Source organism: Alternaria triticimaculans (assembly GCF_023758025.1).
Source record: "Alternaria triticimaculans strain BMP 0046 chromosome Unknown scaffold_4, whole genome shotgun sequence".
NCBI classification, from domain to species: Eukaryota; Fungi; Ascomycota; class Dothideomycetes; order Pleosporales; family Pleosporaceae; genus Alternaria; species Alternaria triticimaculans.
Window position 1 is genome coordinate 1,768,813 of NW_026055961.1, and position 23,432 is coordinate 1,792,244.

The window sequence follows — 23,432 nt, forward strand, 5'->3', positions numbered from 1 at the left end:
TGTATTAGGCGGGAAGTCGACAAAGGCGCATACAGTGATGGACTATATCGTTGAAAGACCTTGTAGACTCGAGCTCAGAATTCGTCGTTGGCTGATATGGAAACTTGGAATCGTACTTGTCCGCGCTTGCGTTGGGCGCTGACGACAATCGGCGGGGGATGACAAAGGGTGCCTTTGTGAGTCAAGAACAAACGGAAAGGTACTCAAATATACTTGAACCAAGTCAGCAGTGAAGAGGGGGCAGGAAGAAAATTAGGAGCAGCGTGATGGTGGTTCTTTTATGTACCGTTGAGTATAGCGTGCTGTCGGGGTCATGCGTGTAGGCGGGATGATTCTGATAATTTTGTCGCCCACATCCAATTAGTGACGAAGCTGAAACCCAACCTGTCCGGCTAGTCTGCTGGCAGCCAATGATGTGTCTTGAGAGCTTGCAAATAGTGGTCGATTTGGGACGACAACTCATCAAATGTGTATGGGCGTATGCACTTTTGGATGTGAGGTGCGGGCAATTGGAGGCCCAGACGGAAGAAGCCGGGACAGCAGGCAGCGAACACACCAGTAGAGCGCCAGCAACGAGGAGTCAGATCGGACCAACAGTCCTGGGCGAAGCAAGGAGGATCGAGAGTTGCAATGCTCGCGAGTTGCTGCTCACGTACGCGGGTTGATGCCTCTAGGTGTCGGCCTTGGCACGCACGCGCGCTAGTGAGCTACCTGGAGCTTGCGCAGATACACCATTGCCTAGAATCATCAACACCGAGACACACGACTGCCAACCCTTGATAATCCCGTAATCGCTTCCCGGGAATCTGCGGTCCATTTGATCGCTCGGAATAAACAAAGCGCCCTTCTCAGTCTCCACACCGCCCACCATGGTAAACACCCCACCGTAACAGCTGAAGCACCCCAGTCGATCTAACCATGGCGTAGACATCAATAGGCACAGGTTACGATCTGTCCAACTCGGTCTTCTCGCCCGACGGTCGAAACTTCCAGGTCGAATACGCGGTTAAGGCAGTAGAGAATGGTGGCACAGCGGTCGGCATCAAGTGCAAGGATGGCGTCGTACTCGCTCTGGAGAAGCTCGTCAGCAGCAAGTTGCTCAAGCCCGGCGCGAACAAGCGGATAGCAACTGTGGACCGCAACATGGGCATTGTGTCTTCCGGTCTCCTCCCCGATGGTCGCCACTTCGTCTCCCGCGCCCGCGACGAGGCAGCCCAATGGCGGCAGCTTTACAAGGCACCCATCCCCTCCTCGTCTCTCGCCGACCGTATGGGAAGCTATGCCCAAGCGTATACCCTCTACTCGAGTGTCCGTCCTTTCGGTATAACTGCAATCCTTGCAGGCTGGGACTCCGAGGCCGAGCTACCAGTAGATGGTCAAGTTGGTTCAGGGCCTACTGTTGGCTCGGGAGGCAAGAAAGAAGGCGCAAAGCATGGTGGGCCATCGCTTTACATGATTGAGCCCAGCGGTCTATACTGGGTATGGAGACCTTGGTCACCTAAACTTGTCCAACAACTAACGTGCACAGGGCTACTACGGTGCCGCTACAGGCAAGGGCCGCCAGGTCGCCAAGTCAGAGCTCGAGAAACTCAACCTCTCCGAGGGAAATCTATCACTAGAGGAGGGTGTCAAGGAGGCAGCACGCATCATCTACGTCGCACACGATGACAACAAAGACAAGGAGTTTGAGCTTGAGATGACATGGATCAGCAGTCTCGACGGTCCTACCAAGGGCAGGCACGAGGAAGTGCCCAAGGACATCCGGGAAGAAGCTGAGAAGCTGGCAAAGAAGGCGCTGGAAGGAGACGACGATGATGACGAGGAGGAGGAGAAAATGGAAGAGTAGACGACGACTGCATAACACCGCGTAGACGGTCTATATGCATAACGAGCGGCTCTCACTGCCTTTCACGATCAATGAACAACATTTACGAAAGTCAAGCACTAGCACTATCATCTTCTTGTTCGGCCCGCTTCTCAAGCTTGCTTCGTCGCTCCTGCCAATTCTGGATTGACAGTTGACTGCGTCATCGACGATTCCAGATTCGCCATGCAGGTACATCCGCCCCACTAGCGCGTCACCCTGCAATCCGATTTTGAAAACCATTCAACAATTCCATCCATAAGTATCTTACGTCACGCGTCTATCCCACCATCCAAATACACTCTTCTTATCCAATTGTAATATATCATCATGCCGCCAACTCTCATACTCATTCGCCACGCTCAGGCACAACACAATGCCACCAGCGACTGGTCTATCAGGGACCCTCCTCTCACTGAGCTGGGCGAGCAGCAATGTCGCGAGCTACATGAGAGTCTGAAAGAGAGCAAGATCGGCAATGAAGTTGAACTCATCGTTGTCAGCGCTCAAAGGCGGACGCTCCAGACTGCCACTATCGGGCTGGACTGGCTTATCAAGAAAGGCACCAAGGGTAAGAGCAATGTCACTGAGCAAGACACTTTATGTATATGTGGATAATACTGATATGCACTGCAGTAATCCCCGACGCGAACTGGCAAGAAAACGCAGACAAGCCGTGTGACACTGGAACACCCATCGACGAGATCTCCAAGGAATTCCCTCAGTACGACTTCTCCGTCGTAGACCCCTCGTTCCCAGACAAGACAACTGGCGGATCCAAGAACCCATACGCTTTCACCGAAAAGGCTATCCTCGCACGTGGACAGAGGTGTCTCAAGGACCTCTACTCCCGCCCCGAGAAAGTCATTGCTGTTGTCTCGCATTCGGGTTTCCTGCGCACAGGTGTATGCAACCGCATGTTCTTCAACGCCGACTGGCGTGTGTTTGAGTTCGACGACGAGGAGATGAAGAAGAATCCTGGGTTCTTTGTGTTGAAGGAGAGCGAGGAGACGGAGAAGAAGGGTGGCGGTATGGGTCGTAGTGATGTTGGTGTCTTTGGTATCGTACCTGGTGACTTCCCGCCTGAGGTTGAAGAGGAGATTGCTACGAATAAGGCGCAAGTCGATGATGAGGCTACTAAGCAGAACCCGAGTGCCTGAGCTGGGTGATTTGTAGTTAGATCTGAGAGTCGTGTTTTGCTGGACTATGTGGCAGTGGAAATTTGCGATCACTTAGAGGATAGACATTGCGTAGACCATAGAATTTAGTGAATGTCAATGAAGACTATCAATCTATATCCACCAATGTAGTCTGAGCATATTTGATGCTTTCATATGCATGAGCATGGTGCTCTTGTGTAATACCAAGTGGCGCATAGAGCGCCCACATCAGGCCCGCCGGAATACCTGTTCAACCCCCCGGGCCTTTCTTTGGCCGACCGTCTCAACACCCGGTATGGCCATGCTTTCGGGAACCATCTTTATCAACCCGCCCAAGAGACTGGGAGATAGGGTCGGTACTGTGCATGCCTCCCATCGTACGCTTCTCTGAACCCAGACATAGCCGCTTCTTCTGTCGCCCCTGTGATCGCGAGACCGATAGCCTGCCCAAAGAGCAGATACAGCTCCCTTTTTGCCTGGTCCAGTCCTTGGAGACCAGCAAACGACGCATACTCGATGTAAAGATGCTGGAACTTGACCTTGACGATCTCGAGACCTGGCTGTCGTTGACCAAGCGGTAGTGGCTCCACAGTCCGGCGTGCGGCTTTCCTTGGGGACGCTAACCGACGAAACTGAAGCAGAGGTGTAATCCATTTCTCGCGTAGGTTGACCTGTCGACGGTTATGGTGAAGCTCTACACAGACCTCAAGTTCGCGTAGGCCAGTGAGCTGTTTCGAGGCGGCCTCGCAAACTCGCTGCCTGAAAGTGAACATGGCGTTAGTTACTTCTGCGTGTAGCATACCGGACAACATCCAAGTCTGTCACTATCGCAACCATACTTACCAACTTTGATGATGCTTCTCTTGCCAAACCACGTCCACGGTCTTGTTTGGATTTCCATAAGTACTGTAGTGGAGATGCAACCTGGTGATGCTTCCCAAGTGGATGGACGAGGCATATTTGAAGAAGTTTGTCATCCGCTTTGGCGCGTCGAAGACAAAAACTGTGTTTTGGTAGAGCAACTTCGCTGTCTCTGCATAGACTTGCTTGCAAACAAGATTTAGCGCACATAGCGACCCCGGCCAGTTCGTTCGCAGGCCCTGAACAGCGTTGTATTTGCCAAGTGATCTCGAGAAGCGAATCACGACAGGAGGAGTCGCGCTTATCTCAGGATCAGGCGCAGGAGTCGTGCTCTTTGTAGCGATTACATTTGATGACAACTTGACAGTCTGTGGCTTCCGCTGCGTGAATTTGGATCCTTTGCTGGCGATTTCACAGCGACGCTCCGAGTCGAAGTAGTAGCCGTATATTTGGTTTCTGATCTCACCGGGTAATGCGAGGAAGCCGCGCATCTTCTTGGGCGGAGACCCTCTCGGCCTGTGAGCGCGGGAGAAGAGACTGGTACCAGTCATGACCGCCGGGCAGAAAAGCTTTGAAGCTTGAAAGACAATGTGTTGCTGTGCTAGTGAATTAGCCGGAAATGTTTGTTAGCAAGTATCAAGATGCCACCGAGCTGGTGATAGTCTGTGTCTGTGGAACCATGGAACATTGGAGGTGGAGCCTGGGTGCCTGGGCCCTGATATCGTACGTGGACGCTAGTCGCGTTTGGGCTAGTGATCAGAGCAACTGCGGGCAGCCACGACAGTCGCCCCTGCTGCATACCGCCATGTTAACCATCATGTCTTCGCTAATCTCGCGCCAACGTATCCTCCTTCGCCAGCCTCAATTTCTTGCAGCTCGCGCCTTCTCCTCCTCCAGGATAAACGCATCTCGCCTCCGTCAACCCGGCGAACCAACCGGCCCGAACGAAGTGAGTAGAGATCATACAAAATATATGCGACGCATACACTGACCTCTTATCTCAACCTCTGCAGCCTCCGACACACATCCGAACACCTCCCTCGAAATCCCCACTCAAAGTCTGGCCCATCCTCGCGATATTGGGACTAGGCACATACCTGTTCAACGCGATAATTGATCAGCGAAAAGGCGAGGGATACCAACCCAAAGGACCTATTCAAGGCCATTCCCCCAGCGGCAAAGGACAAGTGAAGCCTTCACACCCCCACTAGAAAGATGCCTGCCATTGAAAAGACCGCCGCGGGCTCGCGCGAGTCTCCCCGCTGGTCCAGCGACGAAGTGACCGTCCTTTTCGTCCTTGGTGGCCCCGGTGCCGGAAAGGGTACGCAATGTACGAAGCTCGTCAGTGACTATGGCTTCAAGCATCTCTCTGCTGGTGATTTGCTGCGCGAAGAGCAGAACCGCGAGGGCAGCGAGTTCGGCGAGATGATCAAGACGTACATCAAAGAAGGCACTATCGTGCCCATGGAGGTTACCGTTCAGCTGTTGGAGAACGCAATGGAGGCCAGCATGGAGAGCGGAGAGAACCACGGAAAGCTGTTCCTGATTGATGGTATGATGGCCCATGCAGCTACTTTCCAGTCCACGGTCTAACATGATAGGCTTCCCGCGCAAACTCGACCAGGCCCACGCTTTCGAGCGCTCCGTCTGCCCTTCCAAGTTCACCATCTTCTTCGAATGCTCCGAAGCTGTCATGGAGAAGCGACTTCTCGTCCGCGGCGAGACATCGGGACGCGCTGACGACAACCTCGAGAGTATCAAGAAGCGCTTCAGGACATTCGTGGAGACGAGCATGCCCGTGGTCAATGAATTCGAGTCGCAGGACAGGGTTGTCAAGATCAACGCAGAGCAGGAGCCTGACCAGGTTTACCGGGACGTTGTGGAGAAGCTCAAGGAGCGTGGCGTGAAGCCCATCAACATCACCTTTGTGCAGACACAGGCTTCATAGTCTATAGGGAGACGCCCAAGAATCAATATATCTGAATTGCATTGTCTATCATGCAGCTCGAGGGCTGCTGTTCATGAACCTGAAAAGCCTCATAATGCATCCGTCCCAAGCCGACCCCTTTTGAAAGAAAGAAACGCGCACCAAGACGACGTAACCACTTAGTCCATATCGTCATCAATGGCCCTCTGCTGCTTCCTCTGTCCGCCCCTTCCGCCGAACCGCGACGCCATATCGGCCTTCTGGTCGGCCTTGTTTGCTTCTTCCTCCTTCTCCTGCGCGAACCTCTGCTTCTCCTGCTGGATGACCTGCAGAACACCCTGCAGACTGTTTCGCCACAAATCTAACCTTGAGGCTACCTCTCTCCACTGGTTGTCGCCAAAGACGCGGTATGTTGAGCGGTGGATCAGGAAGGTCTGGTTGAGCTGGCTGAGCTTGCCCTCGACGAGACCAGCGCGGATCACGTCAATGACCCACATCTCGACATCTTCGGATGGTACTTGTAGTGCCTTTGCGATCCTCTCGTAAGGTAGCGACCTGGCTTGACCCGCTGAAGCAGCCATGGACGCAAGGGTGAGGAGGCGCATCTTGCGGTTCAAGGCACCGGCGTCAAGGCCGGACTCCTCAACCCAGCCATCGTGCTCGTCCTTGAAGTCGTTGTAGTCATCCAGGAGATCGGAGTTGAAGATTTCAAGGAGCTGGAAGTATATGGGGTCGGAGTTACGGAGGGCCTGGATCGAGTCAAGATCGGTGAGATCTTGGAAATCGAAGTGGGTTGGGTGTGTGAGGGCCGACTTGAGGGCGCGAAGAGAGAGCTCGCGAGCCTCTGGGGACGAAGCCTGCTCTGAAGGGAATGTCCTGAGTGCGCGTAGCAGATATGTGTATGCCTGCTCCTCCTCGCCTGCGTCCGATGCGACGTCGCTCACAGCAAGGTAGAGCTTGCGCGAATCCTCCTCCCCGGTCTTCCATGCGGCTATCCAGCTGTCGAGCTGCTTGAGTTGTGGTCGCAGTGTCTCGAAGTTTGATGTGGCGCGAATGACACGGAGAATGGCAAGGAGCACGTGGTAGCGCGTCTCGCTGTCTGGCTGGGTGGTGTTGAAGATGGTGCTGAGGATGGACAGCGCAAGACCACCACCGTTCAGAGGCGACGAGGAGATGGGCGTGCTCAGGTTCTGGCACATCTTGGGGATGAAGATGGAGACATTTGGCGACTGGTTTACGAGGTGGATGAGCAGGTTGTAGGCCGCAATAAACTCTGCGCACTCATTGTTAGCCCGGTGTTTTCTCCCTCAGAAGGACCCCTCGAGTCATTGCTGGAGCCGTACCCTTCTCGGGCGCCTGGTTCAGCGCCTGGCTGCCGACGACGAGCTTCTTGAGCACATCGTCCTTCTTGTTCTCCTTGAGCAGGTCCGCGCTCTCGCCCTGGAGGTTGGCGCTCTCATCGCCCTGGGATTTTTTGAGGCTGTCGATGTATTGTGCGAACTCGTCGGTAAGCTCCTCGAAGGTGCCCTCGATGAGCAGCGTGGTCTTGGCGCCCGGCATGGTGAGAATAGCAGAGACTGGTATCGGGGCAGTGTGTAGGCGGCGGGCGCAGGGGCGGGGCTGGTGGATTGTCGACAATGGGAGCGGCGTTGGTGGGATGCCAAGATTGGAGTTGGATTTTTGGGAAGTCGCTATCGATAGCCGCACAGACAAACAACACCAACAGCCAGAACCACTTGCTGCCTTGGACCATGTCACCTTACTTGAGTTTACTGTGTACAGTTTCAAATCCTTGGAAGCCTCACAAAGTTCAGTTCGATATCGGTCAGCGTCCTCAAGGAAGCAGTGCCTTGTCCTGAACCGTGTCATCATCAAAGCCCGACCGCTCGAAGGAAAGCACTTACCATCGTACAACGCAATCTCATACACACCACCTTCAGCTTCCGGGTGCACAGCTACGAAAGACCTTTCCGTCAGCGCACTCCCATCTCTAACATCAAGGACGTTGTTATCCAAGATGAAGACCCCCCACTCCGCCAACTCTCCCTCAAGCACGCCGGTCGAACCCGGACGCAGTACATCGCTCATGTATAGGAGTTCGCTAGACTGATTTCGACTATGCAACACCACCTGTCGATCCCCATCCTCGGCCGCATGAAGCTCCCACGTGTTCGTTGCATTGTACTTCACGAGATAGAACTTGCTAGCGGCATCCTGGCTGTCGCTGAGCACGTAGGTGCGCATGTCCAAAGAACTGACTGGCAGAGACACCCATTGGCTGTCCAGGGACGGATCGTCGCTGTGTGCGATAGTCAGCGACCCAATATAGAAGATTTCAAAGGACTAGACGTACGATGAGGACCGCAGCTGATATAATTGGGTACCCGGAGCTGGGACATCAAGTTGGGCTCGTCTATCATGTGACCACGCCAAAGCCATGTCAGACAAGCCTATAGCAAGAGCGAGGAAGGACTTCATCCCAAGATTCAGCACTGGAAAATTGCTTGCGACGGATAGAAAGACACTCAAGTCAAGTGCCGATAACACGTATGTATAGTTTGCGGGGGCGACAGGGGTCGGAATGAAGGCCCCTTCAGCCTGCAACATATCAGCTTCGCTTAGATTCAAGCCTCATCTATAAACATCCTGCCTCTCTAAATTTCTCTTGGCCTGTACTCAACATGTTGCAGAGCACCCGCATGTCGATAGCATGGCTGTAGTGGAGGCGCCAGACCACATCATGTCACAGTGGGGCCTTTGTTATGTTGTTCGTCAACTGCTCTCAGAAAATCACCACCTGAGACCCTGATATCTATCACTCCTACTCAAAACGTGTCAAAATGAAGTTCACGACAATTGCATCTTCGTTGGTTCTCGCTGCATCGGCCATCGCGCAGACCACGCCCTCGGGCTTCACTCCTGCCACCAATGCAACGCTGGATGTCTACTACGGGACTCAGTACATCAGTCCCGGTCTCATCGTTAAAAAATCAAGTACGAACCCGAGGTGCAAAGAAGGATGTGCCATACTGATGTAAAACAGCAACGGCAAAGGCCCCTGTCATTGGTCTCACCAACACAACGCTCAGCGGAAAGTACCTGCTTGCAATGATCGGTATTCCCCCTTCTCATTATCAAAAACGCATCACACTGACACTGCTCAGACATCGATGTCACCCAAAACGGCCGTGCATCAACCGTCCTGCATGCCCTTCTGCAGGATTACACGCCCTCCGGCACCAAGCAGAACGGCACATCGGTCCTCACTACGACAGCCACAACACCTTCGTCGTACTTTGGTCCTGCGCCACCCGCTGGCGCGCCTCCCACTCATCGTTACGTATTCTTGCTGCATGAGCAGCCGGCAAACTTCGCGGTTCCGGCTGCGCATCAACAGGCTGTTAGCAGCAGGTTCGGCATTGACTGGCCAAAATTCATTGTGGATGCTGGGCTCAAAGCCCCGATTGCTGGGAATTACTTGCAGGTGAAGAGTGGAGATAACACGAAGAGGTGGGAGGCGTAGGAAGAAGCTTGTCCTTCTACTTCGAAGCGCAACCAATTCGATTTCAAAGATACTCCGTGCTAGATAGTATGCAAATACAATTCCAAGTCCCCAGCCCCCTGGATTCGATGCCGAGCCCTTCTCTCCTCACTACCTCTGGTTCACACCCCAATCATACCGTGCAGTTCAGATTGTTTCCCAAAGTAGTCCGGAACACATCCAAAAGACACTGATGCGCGCGATCCCCATCTTCACTCAGTATCTCACTGCTGTCGATAACGTATGCGCCTGCCGGAACGACGATGCCGTTGTAGTACACGACGGTATCTACCGTACGAGCTTTGCACGCTATGAATGCCAACAGTCAGTAGCCGATCTCCAAACGATAGGATATGGTAGAATACACACCTTCCTTCTCGTTGGACCACATCCACCCAATGCTATACATGGTCTGATCGTAATGCAGAATGCTCTTCGTGGTATCGTATACGACCCGCCGTCTTCTCATGTTGTTTTCTGTCCAGGCCTCATCGGTGACGGCGTAGGCAAAGCATTTGTCTGATGAGCGGCCGATTTTGTCGATGGCTGTTACGCTGGTGATGGCGGTTGCGAGGCTGGCGATGAGGCTTGCTTTGCGCATCGTGATGACTTTGCTTGTGCGTTTAGGCGGAAGTGGCTGGAGGGGTAGGAAGGAGAAGTATTTTGCATGTCTTGTTGATATGTAGGCCTGGTAAGGGGGCCGGTTGGCAGGGGTACGGGCTGGGGGATCCGGTGTTGGAACCGTGGTACTTGGTTAGGGGACTTGACACCAACACCGAGATATTATCTCATCACTTCACCGCATGCATGCTATATATGTGCTTGGTACTTGTGCAAGATGAATTACATCAATGTATTCGTCGCATCGCGAGAAGCGACATACCAAGCGCAACTAAAGTATCCACATGAAAAGAACCTACTCGCCAGCCTCATGTCATGCATACATGAAAACCTCTGATTAGTGACCAAAGGCTTGTGAATTGCCCGCATTGATCTTGGCAAACTCCCTGTTTTCTTTCTGCCACTTCCTCGCGTATCTGACGCCAAATCCGTGTTCGAACACTTCACGGATGGCCTCAAGTGGCATCCCCTTGACTTCAGGGAAGCAGAAGATGACGAATAGCCAGCCGACGAAGCAGATGCCTGCGTAGAAGCCGAAGGCCCCTGATGGCGTGATGCCTTTCATCATTGAAAGGAAGGTCGAGGCGATGATGATGTTGGTACTCCAGCATGTGACCGTATTCAACATCGTTCCAACAGCTCTGACCTCCATAGGAATCAGCTCGGTCCCGATCCATGCCACGGTAGCCACACCACTAGCTGATTGAAGTTAGCACTGGCCTAGCGATAGCGGAAGAGAAGACAAAAATGACTTCAGCATAGTGAGGGTACTTACAGTAGAAGCCAACGAAGATGATGATCGTGGCAATAAGGACATAACCCGGCCAGCCAATCTCTTCGCTCTGAACAGCCAATGTGCGGAGATCAATCGGGATGTAAGAGAAGCTGACGGCGGCGATGACAAGGCAGACGCTCATCCCCAGAATCGTTATCAAGAGAATGCGACGGCGGCCGAACTTGTCGACAATGACAAGGTTGACGAGCGAGAAGATGAAGTTCGTAGCAGAAACGGTAATGGCGACAGCGGTGGCGTTGTTGAAGCCTACAATCTTGAAGAGCGTCGCTGAGTAATACATGAGTGTGTTGAAGCCCGACAGTTGTGAAATGGCCATGATCGTGCATGCCGTAAACACAGCGCGGAAAGTGGATGCTGTGGTGAAGATACGGGCCAGAGTCTTGAACACCGAATCATCCACCATAGTCTGTGTGGCTTCGTTGATGCTCATCTCAATGCTCATGATCTTCGCGCGTCGCTGCTCTTCGGTCGATGTTGGGTAGATGCGCGTAAGGACAATACTGGCTTGGTCTACGTCCCCGTGTGCGACTAGTTGGCGGGGAGACTCGGGGCAGAGAGTCAGAAGACCGGCAAGGAGGATGGCGGGTGCCGCACCGATGCCAACTGTTGCTCTCCAGGCTTGTGAGTTGGCGCCTCCGACTTGTGCGAAGCCGGCACCAATGGATGACGCAAGAAACTGGCCAAAGGTGACGCTCATGTTGTTGAAGGCAATCATCCGGCCGCGATACTTGGCTGGCGCCAGTTCGGAGATGTAGAGAGGAACTATCATAGCCGCCGAGCCGACACCCAGGCCTACGACGAAGCGGCCTACAGCGAACTGTGGGAGGTGATACGCAGCCGTCTGGAGTATTGTGCCGATAACGAAGACGCCGCATGCCAGAAAGATTGGCAGCTTGCGACCATATTTGTCGGCAATCATACCAGCGATGACGGCTCCCACGAGGGCACCTCCAGAGGTAAGTGATGTGACGAGCTCCTGCTCTGAGGACGTGAGTTCGTGGCCGAGAGACGAGCCAATAGTAACGAGCACCGAAGAGATGTAGCCAGTATCGTAACCTCGACAAAGTCAGCAAGGTCGGATCTCAGAATCCAACCCACAAATAGAGTTACGCACCGAAAAGGAGACCACCGAGAGAAACAGTCATGGAGATTAGCCAAGCAGCCTTCGAAGCGGCTGTAGCTTCGATGCCAGAGAGATTTGCGATTTGATCCGCATGTTCGCGCGCAGTCGTGATATCTTCAATCTTGTCGATGCTGGAAGACCGTTCGTTGAAGATATCAACCTTCTTCATGTCTTGAGCCATATTGACCTGTATTAGGCAGTGGTGAGGAGTTCGGACGATATTACAGAGGTGGTGATCAGAGTCAACAATGCAATGATGACAGGCGAGGCTCGAGAGCTTGCGATACTCCAAGCCATACTTCAGGAGATATCGCGTGCTACTTATGCTACTCGTGTAGCCTCAAATTCGCTCTCCGACAATGGCCGGCACGACGCGCAACCAAGCTCGATGCGAAGAACTCTCACAGGCTGACCTGGATTGCCACGTTGGGATCCGTCGCACCATACTGGCAACGCTTTCCCCAGGTTTCTGCTCGCAAGTCTCCGCAAACCTATCGGGTATGCGTCATTCTTCGCTTCGCAATGTTGGGGTGCATGGAAAAATGCGGGGGAGGGCCCTAGAGAACAGGGTAGACCGGCGTGTTGGGACCGCTTGACAGCTCAATCGGATGCTGCACATTGGTTGACACGGCATGGCGGATCGAGAACGCTGGTCGCGCGTGCGGCTGAGGATAGTCGAGGATAGGAAGTTTGCGGCATAGACTTCTACGTTGGGCGCCAAGGCTCGGAGTCAAAAGGCCGTATCCTGCGGGCTTGCCGTTTTCAACATTCCGAGGTTGAGATCGGATGGATATCGCCAGACCCATCCTATGGAAATACCACAAAGCCGATAGAAGGTTACCGAAGTCCAGGCGGCCTTTGACAAACTGGTTGGATTCGCACATCATGCGACGTGACGTGACGAAAAAAAGTCGGGGTAGCGGAAGCAACAGCCTTTTTCTATTGGAGCTAGAGCTTCTCCACGTCCGTAACTCAGCGTGCCACAGGGCGTTTGAGTGTCTTTCCTGCTCAAGCAATCGCTGATTGATAATGCTACTCGAAAACTATCAGATCGGCATGATCATTCATCAATGACAGTGTTGGTATGAGCGAGCGCTTCTTGGTATTACATTAACATTAGATATTGCTATAAGGTTCTCGCTGTAACGAGGAGATCTATCATACCAAAATGACCCGCAGGTCCAAAAATTGAGGATCTGAGAAGCTAATTGGCTGTCTTTAACCAATGATCTGCCATATCTCGTCTTGTCCTCAAAGAAATCTATAAAACTCATAAACTCCCCCAGGAAGTAAGATCGTGACTCGTCTACTCTTTCTTAGCGTGCTTGATGGGGTTGCCCTGCTCATCCACTAGGCCCTTCGCACGCATAACCTTGAGCGCATCGTGAATAGGGTCCAACTCTGGCTGTGGTGCCCTGTGAGAGCCGAAGTAGGTGTCGGCCCATGTGAAGTACTGTCCGTAGTTGACTGTGAAGTACATGTGATGCAGTGTGTGATGGGCGGGGCTGTTGAGCCACTTCTCTGTCCAATGGCCGGTAATCATGTCGCCATCGTGAATGAAGATGGTCCAAATTTGGACAGCAACAAAGAGGACCATGTACAGATGTCTTTGCATTGGGCAGATGAAAACGAAAATGCTTTTGAAACTTAGCAATGAGGTTTTGGGGAAATGACCTGGGAAATACTCACTGGTATGGCAATGATTGAACGAACCCATCAAGGGGGTGGAAAGCTAGCGCAGCCCACGGTGTAGGAACTGTTGAAATCAGCATTGCTATTGAAAGCGACAAGAATGCAAGACATCTGAAAGAGACTGGGGACACTTACCAATCCATTTGTGGTGTGGCTTGTGGATGTACTTGTACACGCTGGGGTGATGTTCTAGGCGATGAATCCAGTAGATGGCAAAATCATTGAAAGCCATGTACAGAGCGGCTGAAGCCACCAGCCAGGGCCAGCCATATTCGCTTGTGTTGGTATAGATCAAGCTGTGGCCGCGCACTTCAGCGAGGAAAATAGGCAGGGTACAAAGGTTGATGAAGGGGATGGCGAAGAGCGATGATTTGATCTCTTGGGAGACTTGGTTCTTCAAGAAGCGTGGATGGTACTCGAGCCGGCGATCAAAGACAGTGTAGTAGGACAGAGAGCTGAAAAAGAGGTAGAGAGAAGTTGCGCCGAGCTGAGTAATGACGAGAATCGATAGAATTTGACGGTAAATGTTGTCGCGTGGCCATTGGGACGCAGGCGCTGTGCTAGCGGCCGAAAAGTCTGAAAACGAAGAATTGGCTACGCTGAAGCCGGGCGAGGGGAGAGCCCATGCGTAGGCTTTGTCCAGGACAAGAGGATCCAGGAGTTCCAGAGCGACATCCATTGTTGACTGCTATGCAACGAGAGGTATGAAAATTTGAGGTGTGAGCAAAAGGTGGCGGGATAACTGGCGCACAAGCTGCCGTTGGGGCGCGGATGGGCTTTGGCCGTGTTGCTTGGCTTGGCAGGGGTAAATTGGTAAAAGTGGGGTCGCCCTCCCTTCGTACGAACGCGCTATGGTAAACACCTCCCAACCGAAATCACCCCCAAACATCCGCCTTCCATTTGCCCCTCTTCTTCAGCCCGTCAGCCCACGCTTTGACGTCGGCCTCGGTCTTACCCTGCGCACCCTGGACCGCTTCTTCCAGCCTCATATCCACCTCCCGGGCCATGCTTGCCTTGCCGCAGATGTACATGTTGGCCCCGCCTTCCAGCATGTCCAGCACCTTGCCAGCGTGCTCGGCCACCCGGTCCTGCACATAAACTCTGCGCTGCCCTTGCATTCGCGAGAATGCAGTAACGATCTCTAGCTTCTCCCCGAGCTGCTCCTGCATCTTTGCCAGCTCGTCGTGGTAGATGTAGTCCTCCTGGTTCCGGCATCCGAAGAACAACAACATCTTGCCAATCGGCCTACCAATCGCATGCAATTTGGCTCGCTCCTGGAGAAACGCACGGAAAGGAGCAAAGCCGGTACCAGCGCTGACCAAGATCAATTGAGTCGAAGATGTGACGGGCAGCTTGAACTTCGACTTCCTCACGTGCGCGAGAACTGTTTGGCCCTGGACATCTCCACTTCCGGCTGAGCGGTGATAGGTGGGAATTGGCGTATTTCCGGCCGGGTGAAGATTGGATGCCGATAAGAGGTAATTGGACGTCAGGCCAGGAATTGTGGTTCTCGACTGGCCTTCAGTCGTGATCGTCTTATTGACTACCAGTGCGGTGATCGCGATGCGTCGGGGAGACGTTACGGAACTCGAAGAGATGGAGTAGTATCTCGGCTGAAGTGGCAGCAAGTTATCGATGACGAAGGCGAGCGGTATCGAGGTCCACGCAGCACCAGGGCTGGCAAGCTCGAGCAGCCGAGCGAACGTGACGTGTGCAGAAGACGTGAACCGCTCGTAACGCCCACGGTCCTGCGCAATGTCGAGGAGCTTCGATCTGGCTTGAGGGGTGGGCGCAAACTGAGCAACTTCGAGCACAGCCTTCCGAGCCACAGGCGCGCAAACCTCCAGATGATTGCGGAAAGCTGTCTCGAGCGTGCACGGCGACGGTATCTTTGGCTTGTCGGAATCGCTCTTCGGTGCTACGGTGAGGCAGTGGTGTCTACGGCCTTGCAAGCCGAGTATGTCGAGCAGTCGGTTGACTTCCTCCTCAGGGTTGACAGGCCAGATGCCGATATGATCCCCAGTCTTGTACACGATGTCCGTATTGCCCAGATCCACTTCCAAGTGCACACAGTTACGATCTCCCGACACGAACAACTCGCGAGAGTGTTTGATGGTCAAATGAACTATGGCTGAGTTCAAGGCAGATCGTTGGTGGTGCACCGATGTGACGGAATTTGCTTCGGGACCAGGGCTCACGGCGGCGAGATCAACCCTCATCGTCGGCTCGTAAGTGACAGCCTTCTCTTCGAACCCCATCTGAGTAAGCAGAGTGAAGACATCATCTTTCCATGCTTGATAGTCCTCCTCTGTGCCACCATTGGCATCGTCGGCTCTCTGTCGTGGCATCAGCGCAGTAGCGCCTGCAGCATCTAAGACATCGGCGACGACATCGAGGACCCTGTTGTAGTACTTGTAGTTGCTATTACCGAGACCGAACGCCAGGTATCGCAAGCTCTCAAGCCGAATGTTGTCGTCGCCTACCCGCTTGATCCAATCCCAAAGGCCGGTAGTGTTATCGCTCGGATCGCCTTCGCCATATGTGCTCAGGATGAAGATGGCGAAGTACTTGTTCTGGATCCTCGCAACACTCTCGGCATCGTAATCGGATAAGTCCGCGACCAAGGCATTTACTCCAAAGCGCGCGCCGCACTCTCGACCCAAGTTTTCGGCGAGGCGCTCCGATGTACCAGACTGTGAGCCCCAAAAGATGACGCAATGATAGCCGCCCTCATCGAGGCGTTGGCAGACGTCGCGCGTAGAAGTGGTCTTCCCGTCTGAAAAGCCTTCTGCGATCTGTGGTCTCTCAAAATACACCTACAATAACAGCATGGTCAGTAATGCTGCGACATCAAGGATGCAAAGTTGCGTGGAAGTAGTCTCCTTACATGGTAGTTCGGGTCCGGCTTGTCCCAAATGCGACCACGAGTGATATACCCGAGCGATGTAAGAAGAAATAGAAATGCAGCTAGTCCGTCCGCTGCAGTCGAGGGCTTTAAACTGCTGAACACTGGTGTTGTGCTGAGTGCTTGTAGAAGAGGATTGAGATGTGACCTCAACTCTGACATGTCAAATGGTAGACTAGGTGAATTCATGATAACAGAAGGAAGCAAAGTAGCCTACAAAGGTTTGACAGGCTGAAGCGGCAATATAGCCAGGGAGAAGCAAATGGTATCCTTCAATCAGTCAAGAGCGCGTGGGCCATTGATGACAGCCGCACAGGTACTGGCACCAACCCATAGTTCTCGGGCATGACTGCCAGACCTGATTTGTCGATAACGACCAGACATTTCTGAGTGCAACGCTTTCGGTAGTCCGTTGTGATGCGTGAACGCTCGTGGCAGTGCTGATCATGACGCGAGTAAACTATGGCATCCCCGCGTTACCCCACACTTTAGCTGTCAGTTGGTGTCCACACGTAGTTCCCGATTCAACTTTTCAAGCCCGCACATACCGGTCGTAGCAATGCATTCCGCAATAGGACGTCATTCTCCGAAGCATACCCGTCTTGGTAAACTTGGGATGCGGTTGTCCACTTTTGCGGCTGCGTCAACGGGCAGTGAGATACCGCGACGAGCACTTAAGTAAACTCTCAATCGCACAATCTATACTATCACCATGCAAAGCTGCTAATGAGATTGTTTTCAACGTTGCTATTGTGTTGATTACGATCCAAGATGTCTACAGCGGTCATTTCCATTCCGTATGCTGCTGCGCTAGGCGCGTGCGCTCTTTTCTACTTTGTTATCTATCCTGTAGTCGTTTACTTCCGCGATGTGAATGGTATGTTAGCCATCAAGTACAATAATAATATCGACTGACATCTCAGGTCTTCGGCGTTACCCAAACATGCACCCGCTCTCGGGCATATCTTCGATCCCGTTCATGGTGCTTGCGCACGGCGGAGCGCGGTCCACCTACCTTGAGAAACTACATCGAAAGCATCCAGTAATCCGTGTGGGCCCCAACTTCCTCTCGTACGGCGACCTTCGAGCCGTGAAAGACATCTACGGTCATAACACTCCCTGTACCAAGGACGGATCGTACGTTGTCACTGCAGGCTCGCATTACCATCTTGCCGATGCCATCGACAAGCATGATCATGCGCGGAAGAGGAAGCTGATGAGCTCTGCGTATGCGATCAAGAACCTGGAGGGCTGGGAGCACAAGGTAGCCGACAAGACGCAGAAGCTACTAAAGCACTTTGACGAGTGCTGCACCTCACCATTGCCTCCTGGACAGCTACCGAAGCCTGAGGACGTGAACCTCGATTATCGGAAGTGGACAAACTTCTTCACACTAGACGCTATCGCCGATATTGGACTTTCCGACAAGCTTGGATTCCTCGATCGGGGCCACGACAGGGTTACTGGACGGAGGACAGACGGGTCAACATACGAATGTGATTTCAGACCAGCACTTTACAACACAGCTCGGAAACAGTCGTTGTTGGTCTGGCCATACGACTGGTATCCGCTCATCAACAAACTCTCGAACGTCATCCCCTTCTACAAGCGCATGAGCGACTACGCAAACGAATGGGAGGGCGTACCGGTTCAACTCGCCCACAAGCGTCTGGAGCGGTACAGAGCAGGGGAGAAGCTCGACGACTTCTTCCAAACGCTGATGGAAGACAAGAACGGCCATCCGAACAATCTGGAATGGGGCGAGATCATCGCGGAAGTGAGCATCATGATGAACGCCGGATCAGCTACGACAGCGATTGCGATGGCCAACGTCATGTACCAATTGATCAAGCACCCAGATATCAAGATGAAGTTAGTGCAAGAGATCGATTCGGCACTGGAAGACGAGGAGGAGGAAGGGGATGGAGTCGTCGCTTACGACAGGGTAAAACACCTACCATATCTCCGTGCATGCCTCGACGAATCGCTCCGGCTCTTCCCACCAACACCCCATGGACTCCCGCGACAGACGCCAGCCGAGGGCGTCAACATCCTTGGTGACTACATTCCGGGCGGAGTCTCCGTCGCCATGTCTGCATATGTTGCACATCGGCAGGAATCCGTGTTCCCGCACGCCGACAAGTTTATACCGGAGCGCTGGTTGGGTGAAGAAGGCAAGGCCTTGCAGCCTTACTTCCTGGCCTTCTCGGCGGGTGCAAGAGGCTGTATCGGACGCAACATCTCGTACCTAGAGCAGACGGTGGTTTTGGCGAGTGTGTTGAGGCGGTATGATTTTGCGCTGAGTAGTCCGAATTGGGAGCTTCAGCGGCTGGAGACGATGAACTGGATCCTGGGGGAGATGCCTGTGAAGATTTGGCGACGGGAGCGGACATCGACTAGGTAAGAGTAGAGGTGTTTGGAGCTTCATAGATCTGCGGAAATCGTCAAATGCAAGGGGTTATCGCAAACCGTCCGCATCGCAACGGTGAAGCCCATATTACTGAGTGTATCTAGTGCCCAGGTGTCACAGTGACGATGCGCAAATCTCGATCAGGCGTGCGCCGCGACCGTTCCTTTGCTCCACCTGCGCATAAACACCGAGATAGCGCCTGAGCTGATTGGCCCCCACACACATACTACTACTTCGCTGTGCAGCATACATAAACGGTTCTACATACCCTAGTCATCGCAATCAGATTCATCTCCATCTCGAATCGAGAAACCATCATCGCTTATGTCGCAGCCGCCTGTACCAAATCAGGCACCCTTGGTGCCTTCGGCGCCCGTGTCTGAACCCTCGCCAGCCCAACCTCGCCCTGCGCGTTCAAAAAACGGCTGCAATGCGTGCAGGTACGCGGAAACTCTTCGTTACTCCCCACCAACGCTCATCGACATAGGAGGCGGAAAGTGCGATGTAATGAGCAGAGGCCCAGATGTGGACACTGCGAAAGACTGAATCTCGATTGCACTTGGAACCGCACGCCGGCTCGTAGCACTACCAATCCATCCCATTCATTCAGCACTGGCCAGCACCAGCCCTTCTTTTCTGGTCCACTACCCTTGGAAGGGTATGGGTTTGGTTTTGATCTATCTGGGCCATTGAGCTTGGGTACCTGGGACGAAGCCATGCTGTTGAGTCCCAGCTCATGGCCAACTGACACCGGGTCTTTCGCGAGCGTAGCAACACATTCGGACCCGGTTTCGCAGTCCATCCACCAGTCCCGACCGCCTCATAGATCTTCAAGTCAGACCCTGGGAGTAACATCTTCTGCGAGCAATGAAGTGCATGAGCTGCCAGAGCGTAGACTTCACCAGCCTGATCCAGCTTCGACCTCTCCGTTCTCTACCGAGGGCGCGTCGAATGGACCGAACGAAGATTATCTCTTGCACACATTCCTCCAGATGCTCATGCCACCCATCCTGACACCGGTGGAAATTGGTCCCAAATGGGCATCTACTCGGGCATTCTTTGCCACTCTGGCTGGAGAGTCACCCATCGTCAAGAGTGCCATCATGGCTTTCGCCGCGATGCAGATGCAGCGCAGTGGGCTGGGCAACGACATGGCCAAGGCAGACTGGAGGCCTTTGTATGATACCGCATCCAGACAGGTAGCGAATTGCCTAGCAACGACGCGGGTAGTCGAGGACAGTGACCTCAGACACATGCTCGCTGCTCTTTTCCTACTTACCTATACCGATCTTCTTACGGAAATGCTGCCACGAGCCCATACGAACTTACGCGAGGCCTATACACTTATAAAGAGTGCCAGCAAGACCACCTTCTCAGCACCGGAACGTCGACTCATCTCATGGATGCGCCTACTTGACGCGCGCGCTGTGTCAACAGCAGGTGGAGAAGGTCTCTTCTTGGCTGACACAGACGAGACCATCTTTGATGCGTCGCCTGCGGCCAATCCCGGATCAGATCCGGACACGTCGGACACCGAAATCGAGGAAATTCTGTTTGACGTGTTATATCATCCCGGTATCATGTTCTATCAGAAGGTGCAGTCCTTCGCCGGTCGCATCACACGCATTGACCCGTGGCGTCGCACACGGGGCACGGTTCAGGATGAGACTGAAGTCATGGCCATCGCAGCACAAATCTCCAAGGATCTACATGCACTTTACGGCCAGCGGCCAGCATTGATGGATCATGCGGTTGCTGGAAACCTCACCGAAAAACACATAGCCAAAAACTTAGCAGGCGCACTCACACGGAGTTTCCGGACCTATCTCGCAAACTACTACGCATCGTTCATACACTTACATCGCGTTGCATACGTGCAGTACCCAAAAACCAAGGATGTGATAAATGCCATAATGAATATAAAGCGTCTGACACATCTGATGGCGCAGGCAGATGAGTCGTTGCCGGTCAATGTCTTGTGGCCACTGATGATGTGGGGGTGCGAAGAAGACGACTTGGATGAACGAAGATGGATCATTGAAGCCATCCGCAGCCTCGAGAGCATCGCTACCAACGCAAAAGCTACCGCAGACCTATTGGAAGAAGTGCAACGACGGCAGGATGAAGGCAAGCGAAGAGTCGACGTGCGTTTGGTCAGCCAGGAGTATTTCGCATCATCAAACCATTTCGCGATCGTGTAATGTTCAGTCAAGCTCCAACACGCACATTGTCGCTCACCAGAAACACGCGACCGAGTGTCAGTCGCGATTATGTCAGTTTTTTGCAGGTATCGAGCGACAATCTCGGCGTAAGAGGATACGGGAAGCTTTGCCATTTACAGGTCAATGCGCGTATACTTGTCATTTCCGGCTCAGACCTATACCAATCAAACTGCGCATTACGTTCCAAGCTTTCCTCCATCGGAAGATGCCCCGCAAGCTTCCAGACTTAGGACGTTGCATACGAAGCGGGCGGGGTAAGTGACCCGAAAGGAAAACCGACAAGATGGGATCGATTTCCCGGCTCAACGTAGCAACTCCATCGTTCATAGTCCTCGGGCCTCCGACCTCACGATGAGACAGAGAAGCGGATGGTTAGTCAAAGCCGCGGGATTGCCCGCAGGTAGAATGTTGCTGATTCCTGAACAGCAAAGCTTGTCGTGAGCGTCACATCAAATGTACGGGCTCTTACAATCCAATGCCATCCAAACGCTTAATGTAGGAATTTATAGGCGTGAAGCTGCGTGACTCGGAAAAATGCAAATACTGCACCGAGCGCAAAAAGCCATGCATTCGCGGCAATGCTTTTCGCTTCCGACCTGTTACGGCGGTCAAGTTCAACGCCGGCGAAGACATAGGATCCGCTGAACAGTCCCTTGAGTTCCAAGTGGGACAGCAGTGGGTTGATATTCCAAGCTCATGTGCGTAGAAAACAATTCATAAATAGCGATAATCGCTGATGAAACGTGGTGTAGTGCACTTTGTTGAGCCGAACAAGGACAGCGGTGACGAAGAAGAGTACGAAGCTGGGCCGGAAAGCGAAGCGAATCCCGAAAGCACGCCCAACACTCTCGACGTTGCATCAAAAGCCCGCCGGCAAAACTCAAATTTGAACAGAGTGTCTAGCGAAAGCCAACTGGCGTCGACGTACGGTGACCTAACCTCGTTCGTGGACCTTCCAACCTCGGACCTCAACGACACTAGCGAGTTGCCTTCCATCCACGAGGTCCTGAACACTCAGGTCCCACCGTCTCTAATCGGTATCACGACCTGTACCAGTAATAGTGCGCCGCAAAGCATTCGCGCCGTGTCTTCGATAAGTCAGATAGTAAACACAAACTGGCAGGCAAGCCCCGGATCACTTCAACGTCTGTCACAGTCCCCGAGTCTATCGAAGAAGAGCCCTTTCGGATCGATCAACAATAATCAGTCTCCTTATAATTCCACGGCATTCAGTCCGTCCTCAGCGCCAACACTCAGGTGGCCCGTGAACAACGCACACGAAGCCCGTCTCCTCCATCATTACCTCTTCTTTTGCACCTCGTGGATCGATGTGTGTGACTCACGGCGGCACTTTGCTACTGAGGTACCAAAACGCGCAGCCCACTTCCCCGTCATCCTCAATGGCATACTGGGTGTTGCTGCAAGACACTCCTGGCTGATGGGCAAGGCCGTAGAAGACGTGTCGCAACCTTATGTAGATCAGTGCTTACAGGCGCTAATCGTAGCACTTGAGGACCCGCTGGCACATTGGGATGAGAACTTCCTCATAGCCGTTATCCTGCTTCGGCTTCACGAAGAGATGGGCGATGCCGACGAACACTGCCACCACCTCGTACGTTCTCTCGCCCTTGAGCTTGACTGTGTATTTTTCCTGACCACATGATGATCACAGGGTACCGCCCGTATACTAAACAGTATCTCCTCCTTCGCCGCAGACGGTGGCCTCCGCGAATCAGCATCCTGGGTTTCTCTCCGCCAACACATCTACGTCTCTCTCACAACACAAAAGCCACTCAACCTAAGCCTCGACAACTACCGCCACTCAGCTGTCTTCAGCGAGTTTGACGACGAAAGCTGGGCGAATCGCATCATATTCCTGTTCGCCGTCGTCCTACAAACTGTCTTCGGAGGCACAAACAATGGCAGCGAAAACATCAGCCGCGAAACATGGAAAGAATTGAACGATGAAGTCGAGGAATGGGAGCGCACGAAGCCTTGGACGTTCTCGGCTTTCCACGTCGAACCCGATGCGGGTGATAAGTTTGAGGGAAGCTGGCCTGAACTGCTCTGTCCGCAGGGGATCGTGGCAGTCGGGCTGCAGTATTACCACCTTTGCAAGATACTGCTCACGATATACTCGCCTAACGCGTCATTAGTTGGGTTGGCAGGTGTTCGGGCTAGGAAATCTACCGACGCGGCTGTTCGCAAGCACATGAGGATAACGATAGGGTATGGTGTGAGTAACAGTCATTGTGGTAATGCTATGTTCCAGGGTAGTCACATTTTGAGTGCGTGCGGAGCTTATATTAT

The 23,432-nt window shown here is 53.2% G+C and overlaps 12 protein-coding genes across 12 annotated transcripts; 7 read left to right on the plus strand and 5 right to left on the minus strand.

Annotated features, from left to right (window-relative positions):
• Positions 1 to 869: 869 nt before the first annotated feature.
• Positions 870 to 1,846, plus strand: J4E78_004171 (uncharacterized protein; the record flags this gene model as incomplete). Its single annotated transcript, XM_049364801.1, has 3 exons — positions 870 to 872; positions 928 to 1,479; positions 1,529 to 1,846. The coding sequence occupies 3 exons, from the start codon at positions 870 to 872 to the stop codon at positions 1,844 to 1,846; spliced, it is 873 nt and encodes a 290-aa protein (XP_049223879.1).
• Positions 1,847 to 2,194: 348 nt separating this feature from the next.
• Positions 2,195 to 3,024, plus strand: J4E78_004172 (uncharacterized protein; the record flags this gene model as incomplete). The annotated part of the gene is made up of 2 exons (XM_049364802.1): positions 2,195 to 2,435; positions 2,501 to 3,024. The coding sequence occupies 2 exons, from the start codon at positions 2,195 to 2,197 to the stop codon at positions 3,022 to 3,024; spliced, it is 765 nt and encodes a 254-aa protein (XP_049223880.1).
• A 323-nt stretch (positions 3,025 to 3,347) lies between these two features.
• On the minus strand, positions 3,348 to 3,925 carry J4E78_004173 (uncharacterized protein; the record flags this gene model as incomplete). The annotated part of the gene is made up of 2 exons (XM_049364803.1): positions 3,348 to 3,811; positions 3,868 to 3,925. 2 exons carry the CDS (start codon positions 3,923 to 3,925, stop codon positions 3,348 to 3,350), a joined length of 522 nt encoding a protein of 173 aa, XP_049223881.1.
• Positions 3,926 to 5,100: 1,175 nt separating this feature from the next.
• Positions 5,101 to 5,833, plus strand: J4E78_004174 (uncharacterized protein; the record flags this gene model as incomplete). Its single annotated transcript, XM_049364804.1, has 2 exons — positions 5,101 to 5,437; positions 5,487 to 5,833. The coding sequence occupies 2 exons, from the start codon at positions 5,101 to 5,103 to the stop codon at positions 5,831 to 5,833; spliced, it is 684 nt and encodes a 227-aa protein (XP_049223882.1).
• Positions 5,834 to 5,991: 158 nt separating this feature from the next.
• Positions 5,992 to 7,372, minus strand: J4E78_004175 (uncharacterized protein; the record flags this gene model as incomplete). Its single annotated transcript, XM_049364805.1, has 2 exons — positions 5,992 to 7,085; positions 7,156 to 7,372. The coding sequence occupies 2 exons, from the start codon at positions 7,370 to 7,372 to the stop codon at positions 5,992 to 5,994; spliced, it is 1,311 nt and encodes a 436-aa protein (XP_049223883.1).
• Positions 7,373 to 8,652: 1,280 nt separating this feature from the next.
• Positions 8,653 to 9,335, plus strand: J4E78_004176 (uncharacterized protein; the record flags this gene model as incomplete). Its single annotated transcript, XM_049364806.1, has 3 exons — positions 8,653 to 8,806; positions 8,856 to 8,927; positions 8,977 to 9,335. 3 exons carry the CDS (start codon positions 8,653 to 8,655, stop codon positions 9,333 to 9,335), a joined length of 585 nt encoding a protein of 194 aa, XP_049223884.1.
• A 976-nt stretch (positions 9,336 to 10,311) lies between these two features.
• Positions 10,312 to 12,074, minus strand: J4E78_004177 (uncharacterized protein; the record flags this gene model as incomplete). The annotated part of the gene is made up of 3 exons (XM_049364807.1): positions 10,312 to 10,673; positions 10,750 to 11,826; positions 11,885 to 12,074. 3 exons carry the CDS (start codon positions 12,072 to 12,074, stop codon positions 10,312 to 10,314), a joined length of 1,629 nt encoding a protein of 542 aa, XP_049223885.1.
• A 1,125-nt stretch (positions 12,075 to 13,199) lies between these two features.
• On the minus strand, positions 13,200 to 14,264 carry J4E78_004178 (uncharacterized protein; the record flags this gene model as incomplete). The annotated part of the gene is made up of 3 exons (XM_049364808.1): positions 13,200 to 13,530; positions 13,583 to 13,649; positions 13,721 to 14,264. The coding sequence occupies 3 exons, from the start codon at positions 14,262 to 14,264 to the stop codon at positions 13,200 to 13,202; spliced, it is 942 nt and encodes a 313-aa protein (XP_049223886.1).
• A 196-nt stretch (positions 14,265 to 14,460) lies between these two features.
• J4E78_004179 (uncharacterized protein) lies at positions 14,461 to 16,679 on the minus strand (the record flags this gene model as incomplete). The annotated part of the gene is made up of 2 exons (XM_049364809.1): positions 14,461 to 16,401; positions 16,473 to 16,679. 2 exons carry the CDS (start codon positions 16,677 to 16,679, stop codon positions 14,461 to 14,463), a joined length of 2,148 nt encoding a protein of 715 aa, XP_049223887.1.
• A 754-nt stretch (positions 16,680 to 17,433) lies between these two features.
• J4E78_004180 (uncharacterized protein) lies at positions 17,434 to 18,894 on the plus strand (the record flags this gene model as incomplete). The annotated part of the gene is made up of 1 exon (XM_049364810.1): positions 17,434 to 18,894. The coding sequence occupies one exon, from the start codon at positions 17,434 to 17,436 to the stop codon at positions 18,892 to 18,894; it is 1,461 nt and encodes a 486-aa protein (XP_049223888.1).
• An 873-nt stretch (positions 18,895 to 19,767) lies between these two features.
• On the plus strand, positions 19,768 to 21,101 carry J4E78_004181 (uncharacterized protein; the record flags this gene model as incomplete). Its single annotated transcript, XM_049364811.1, has 2 exons — positions 19,768 to 19,772; positions 19,796 to 21,101. The coding sequence occupies 2 exons, from the start codon at positions 19,768 to 19,770 to the stop codon at positions 21,099 to 21,101; spliced, it is 1,311 nt and encodes a 436-aa protein (XP_049223889.1).
• Positions 21,102 to 21,858: 757 nt separating this feature from the next.
• Positions 21,859 to 23,267, plus strand: J4E78_004182 (uncharacterized protein; the record flags this gene model as incomplete). The annotated part of the gene is made up of 3 exons (XM_049364812.1): positions 21,859 to 22,762; positions 22,838 to 23,191; positions 23,242 to 23,267. The coding sequence occupies 3 exons, from the start codon at positions 21,859 to 21,861 to the stop codon at positions 23,265 to 23,267; spliced, it is 1,284 nt and encodes a 427-aa protein (XP_049223890.1).
• Positions 23,268 to 23,432: the final 165 nt, after the last annotated feature.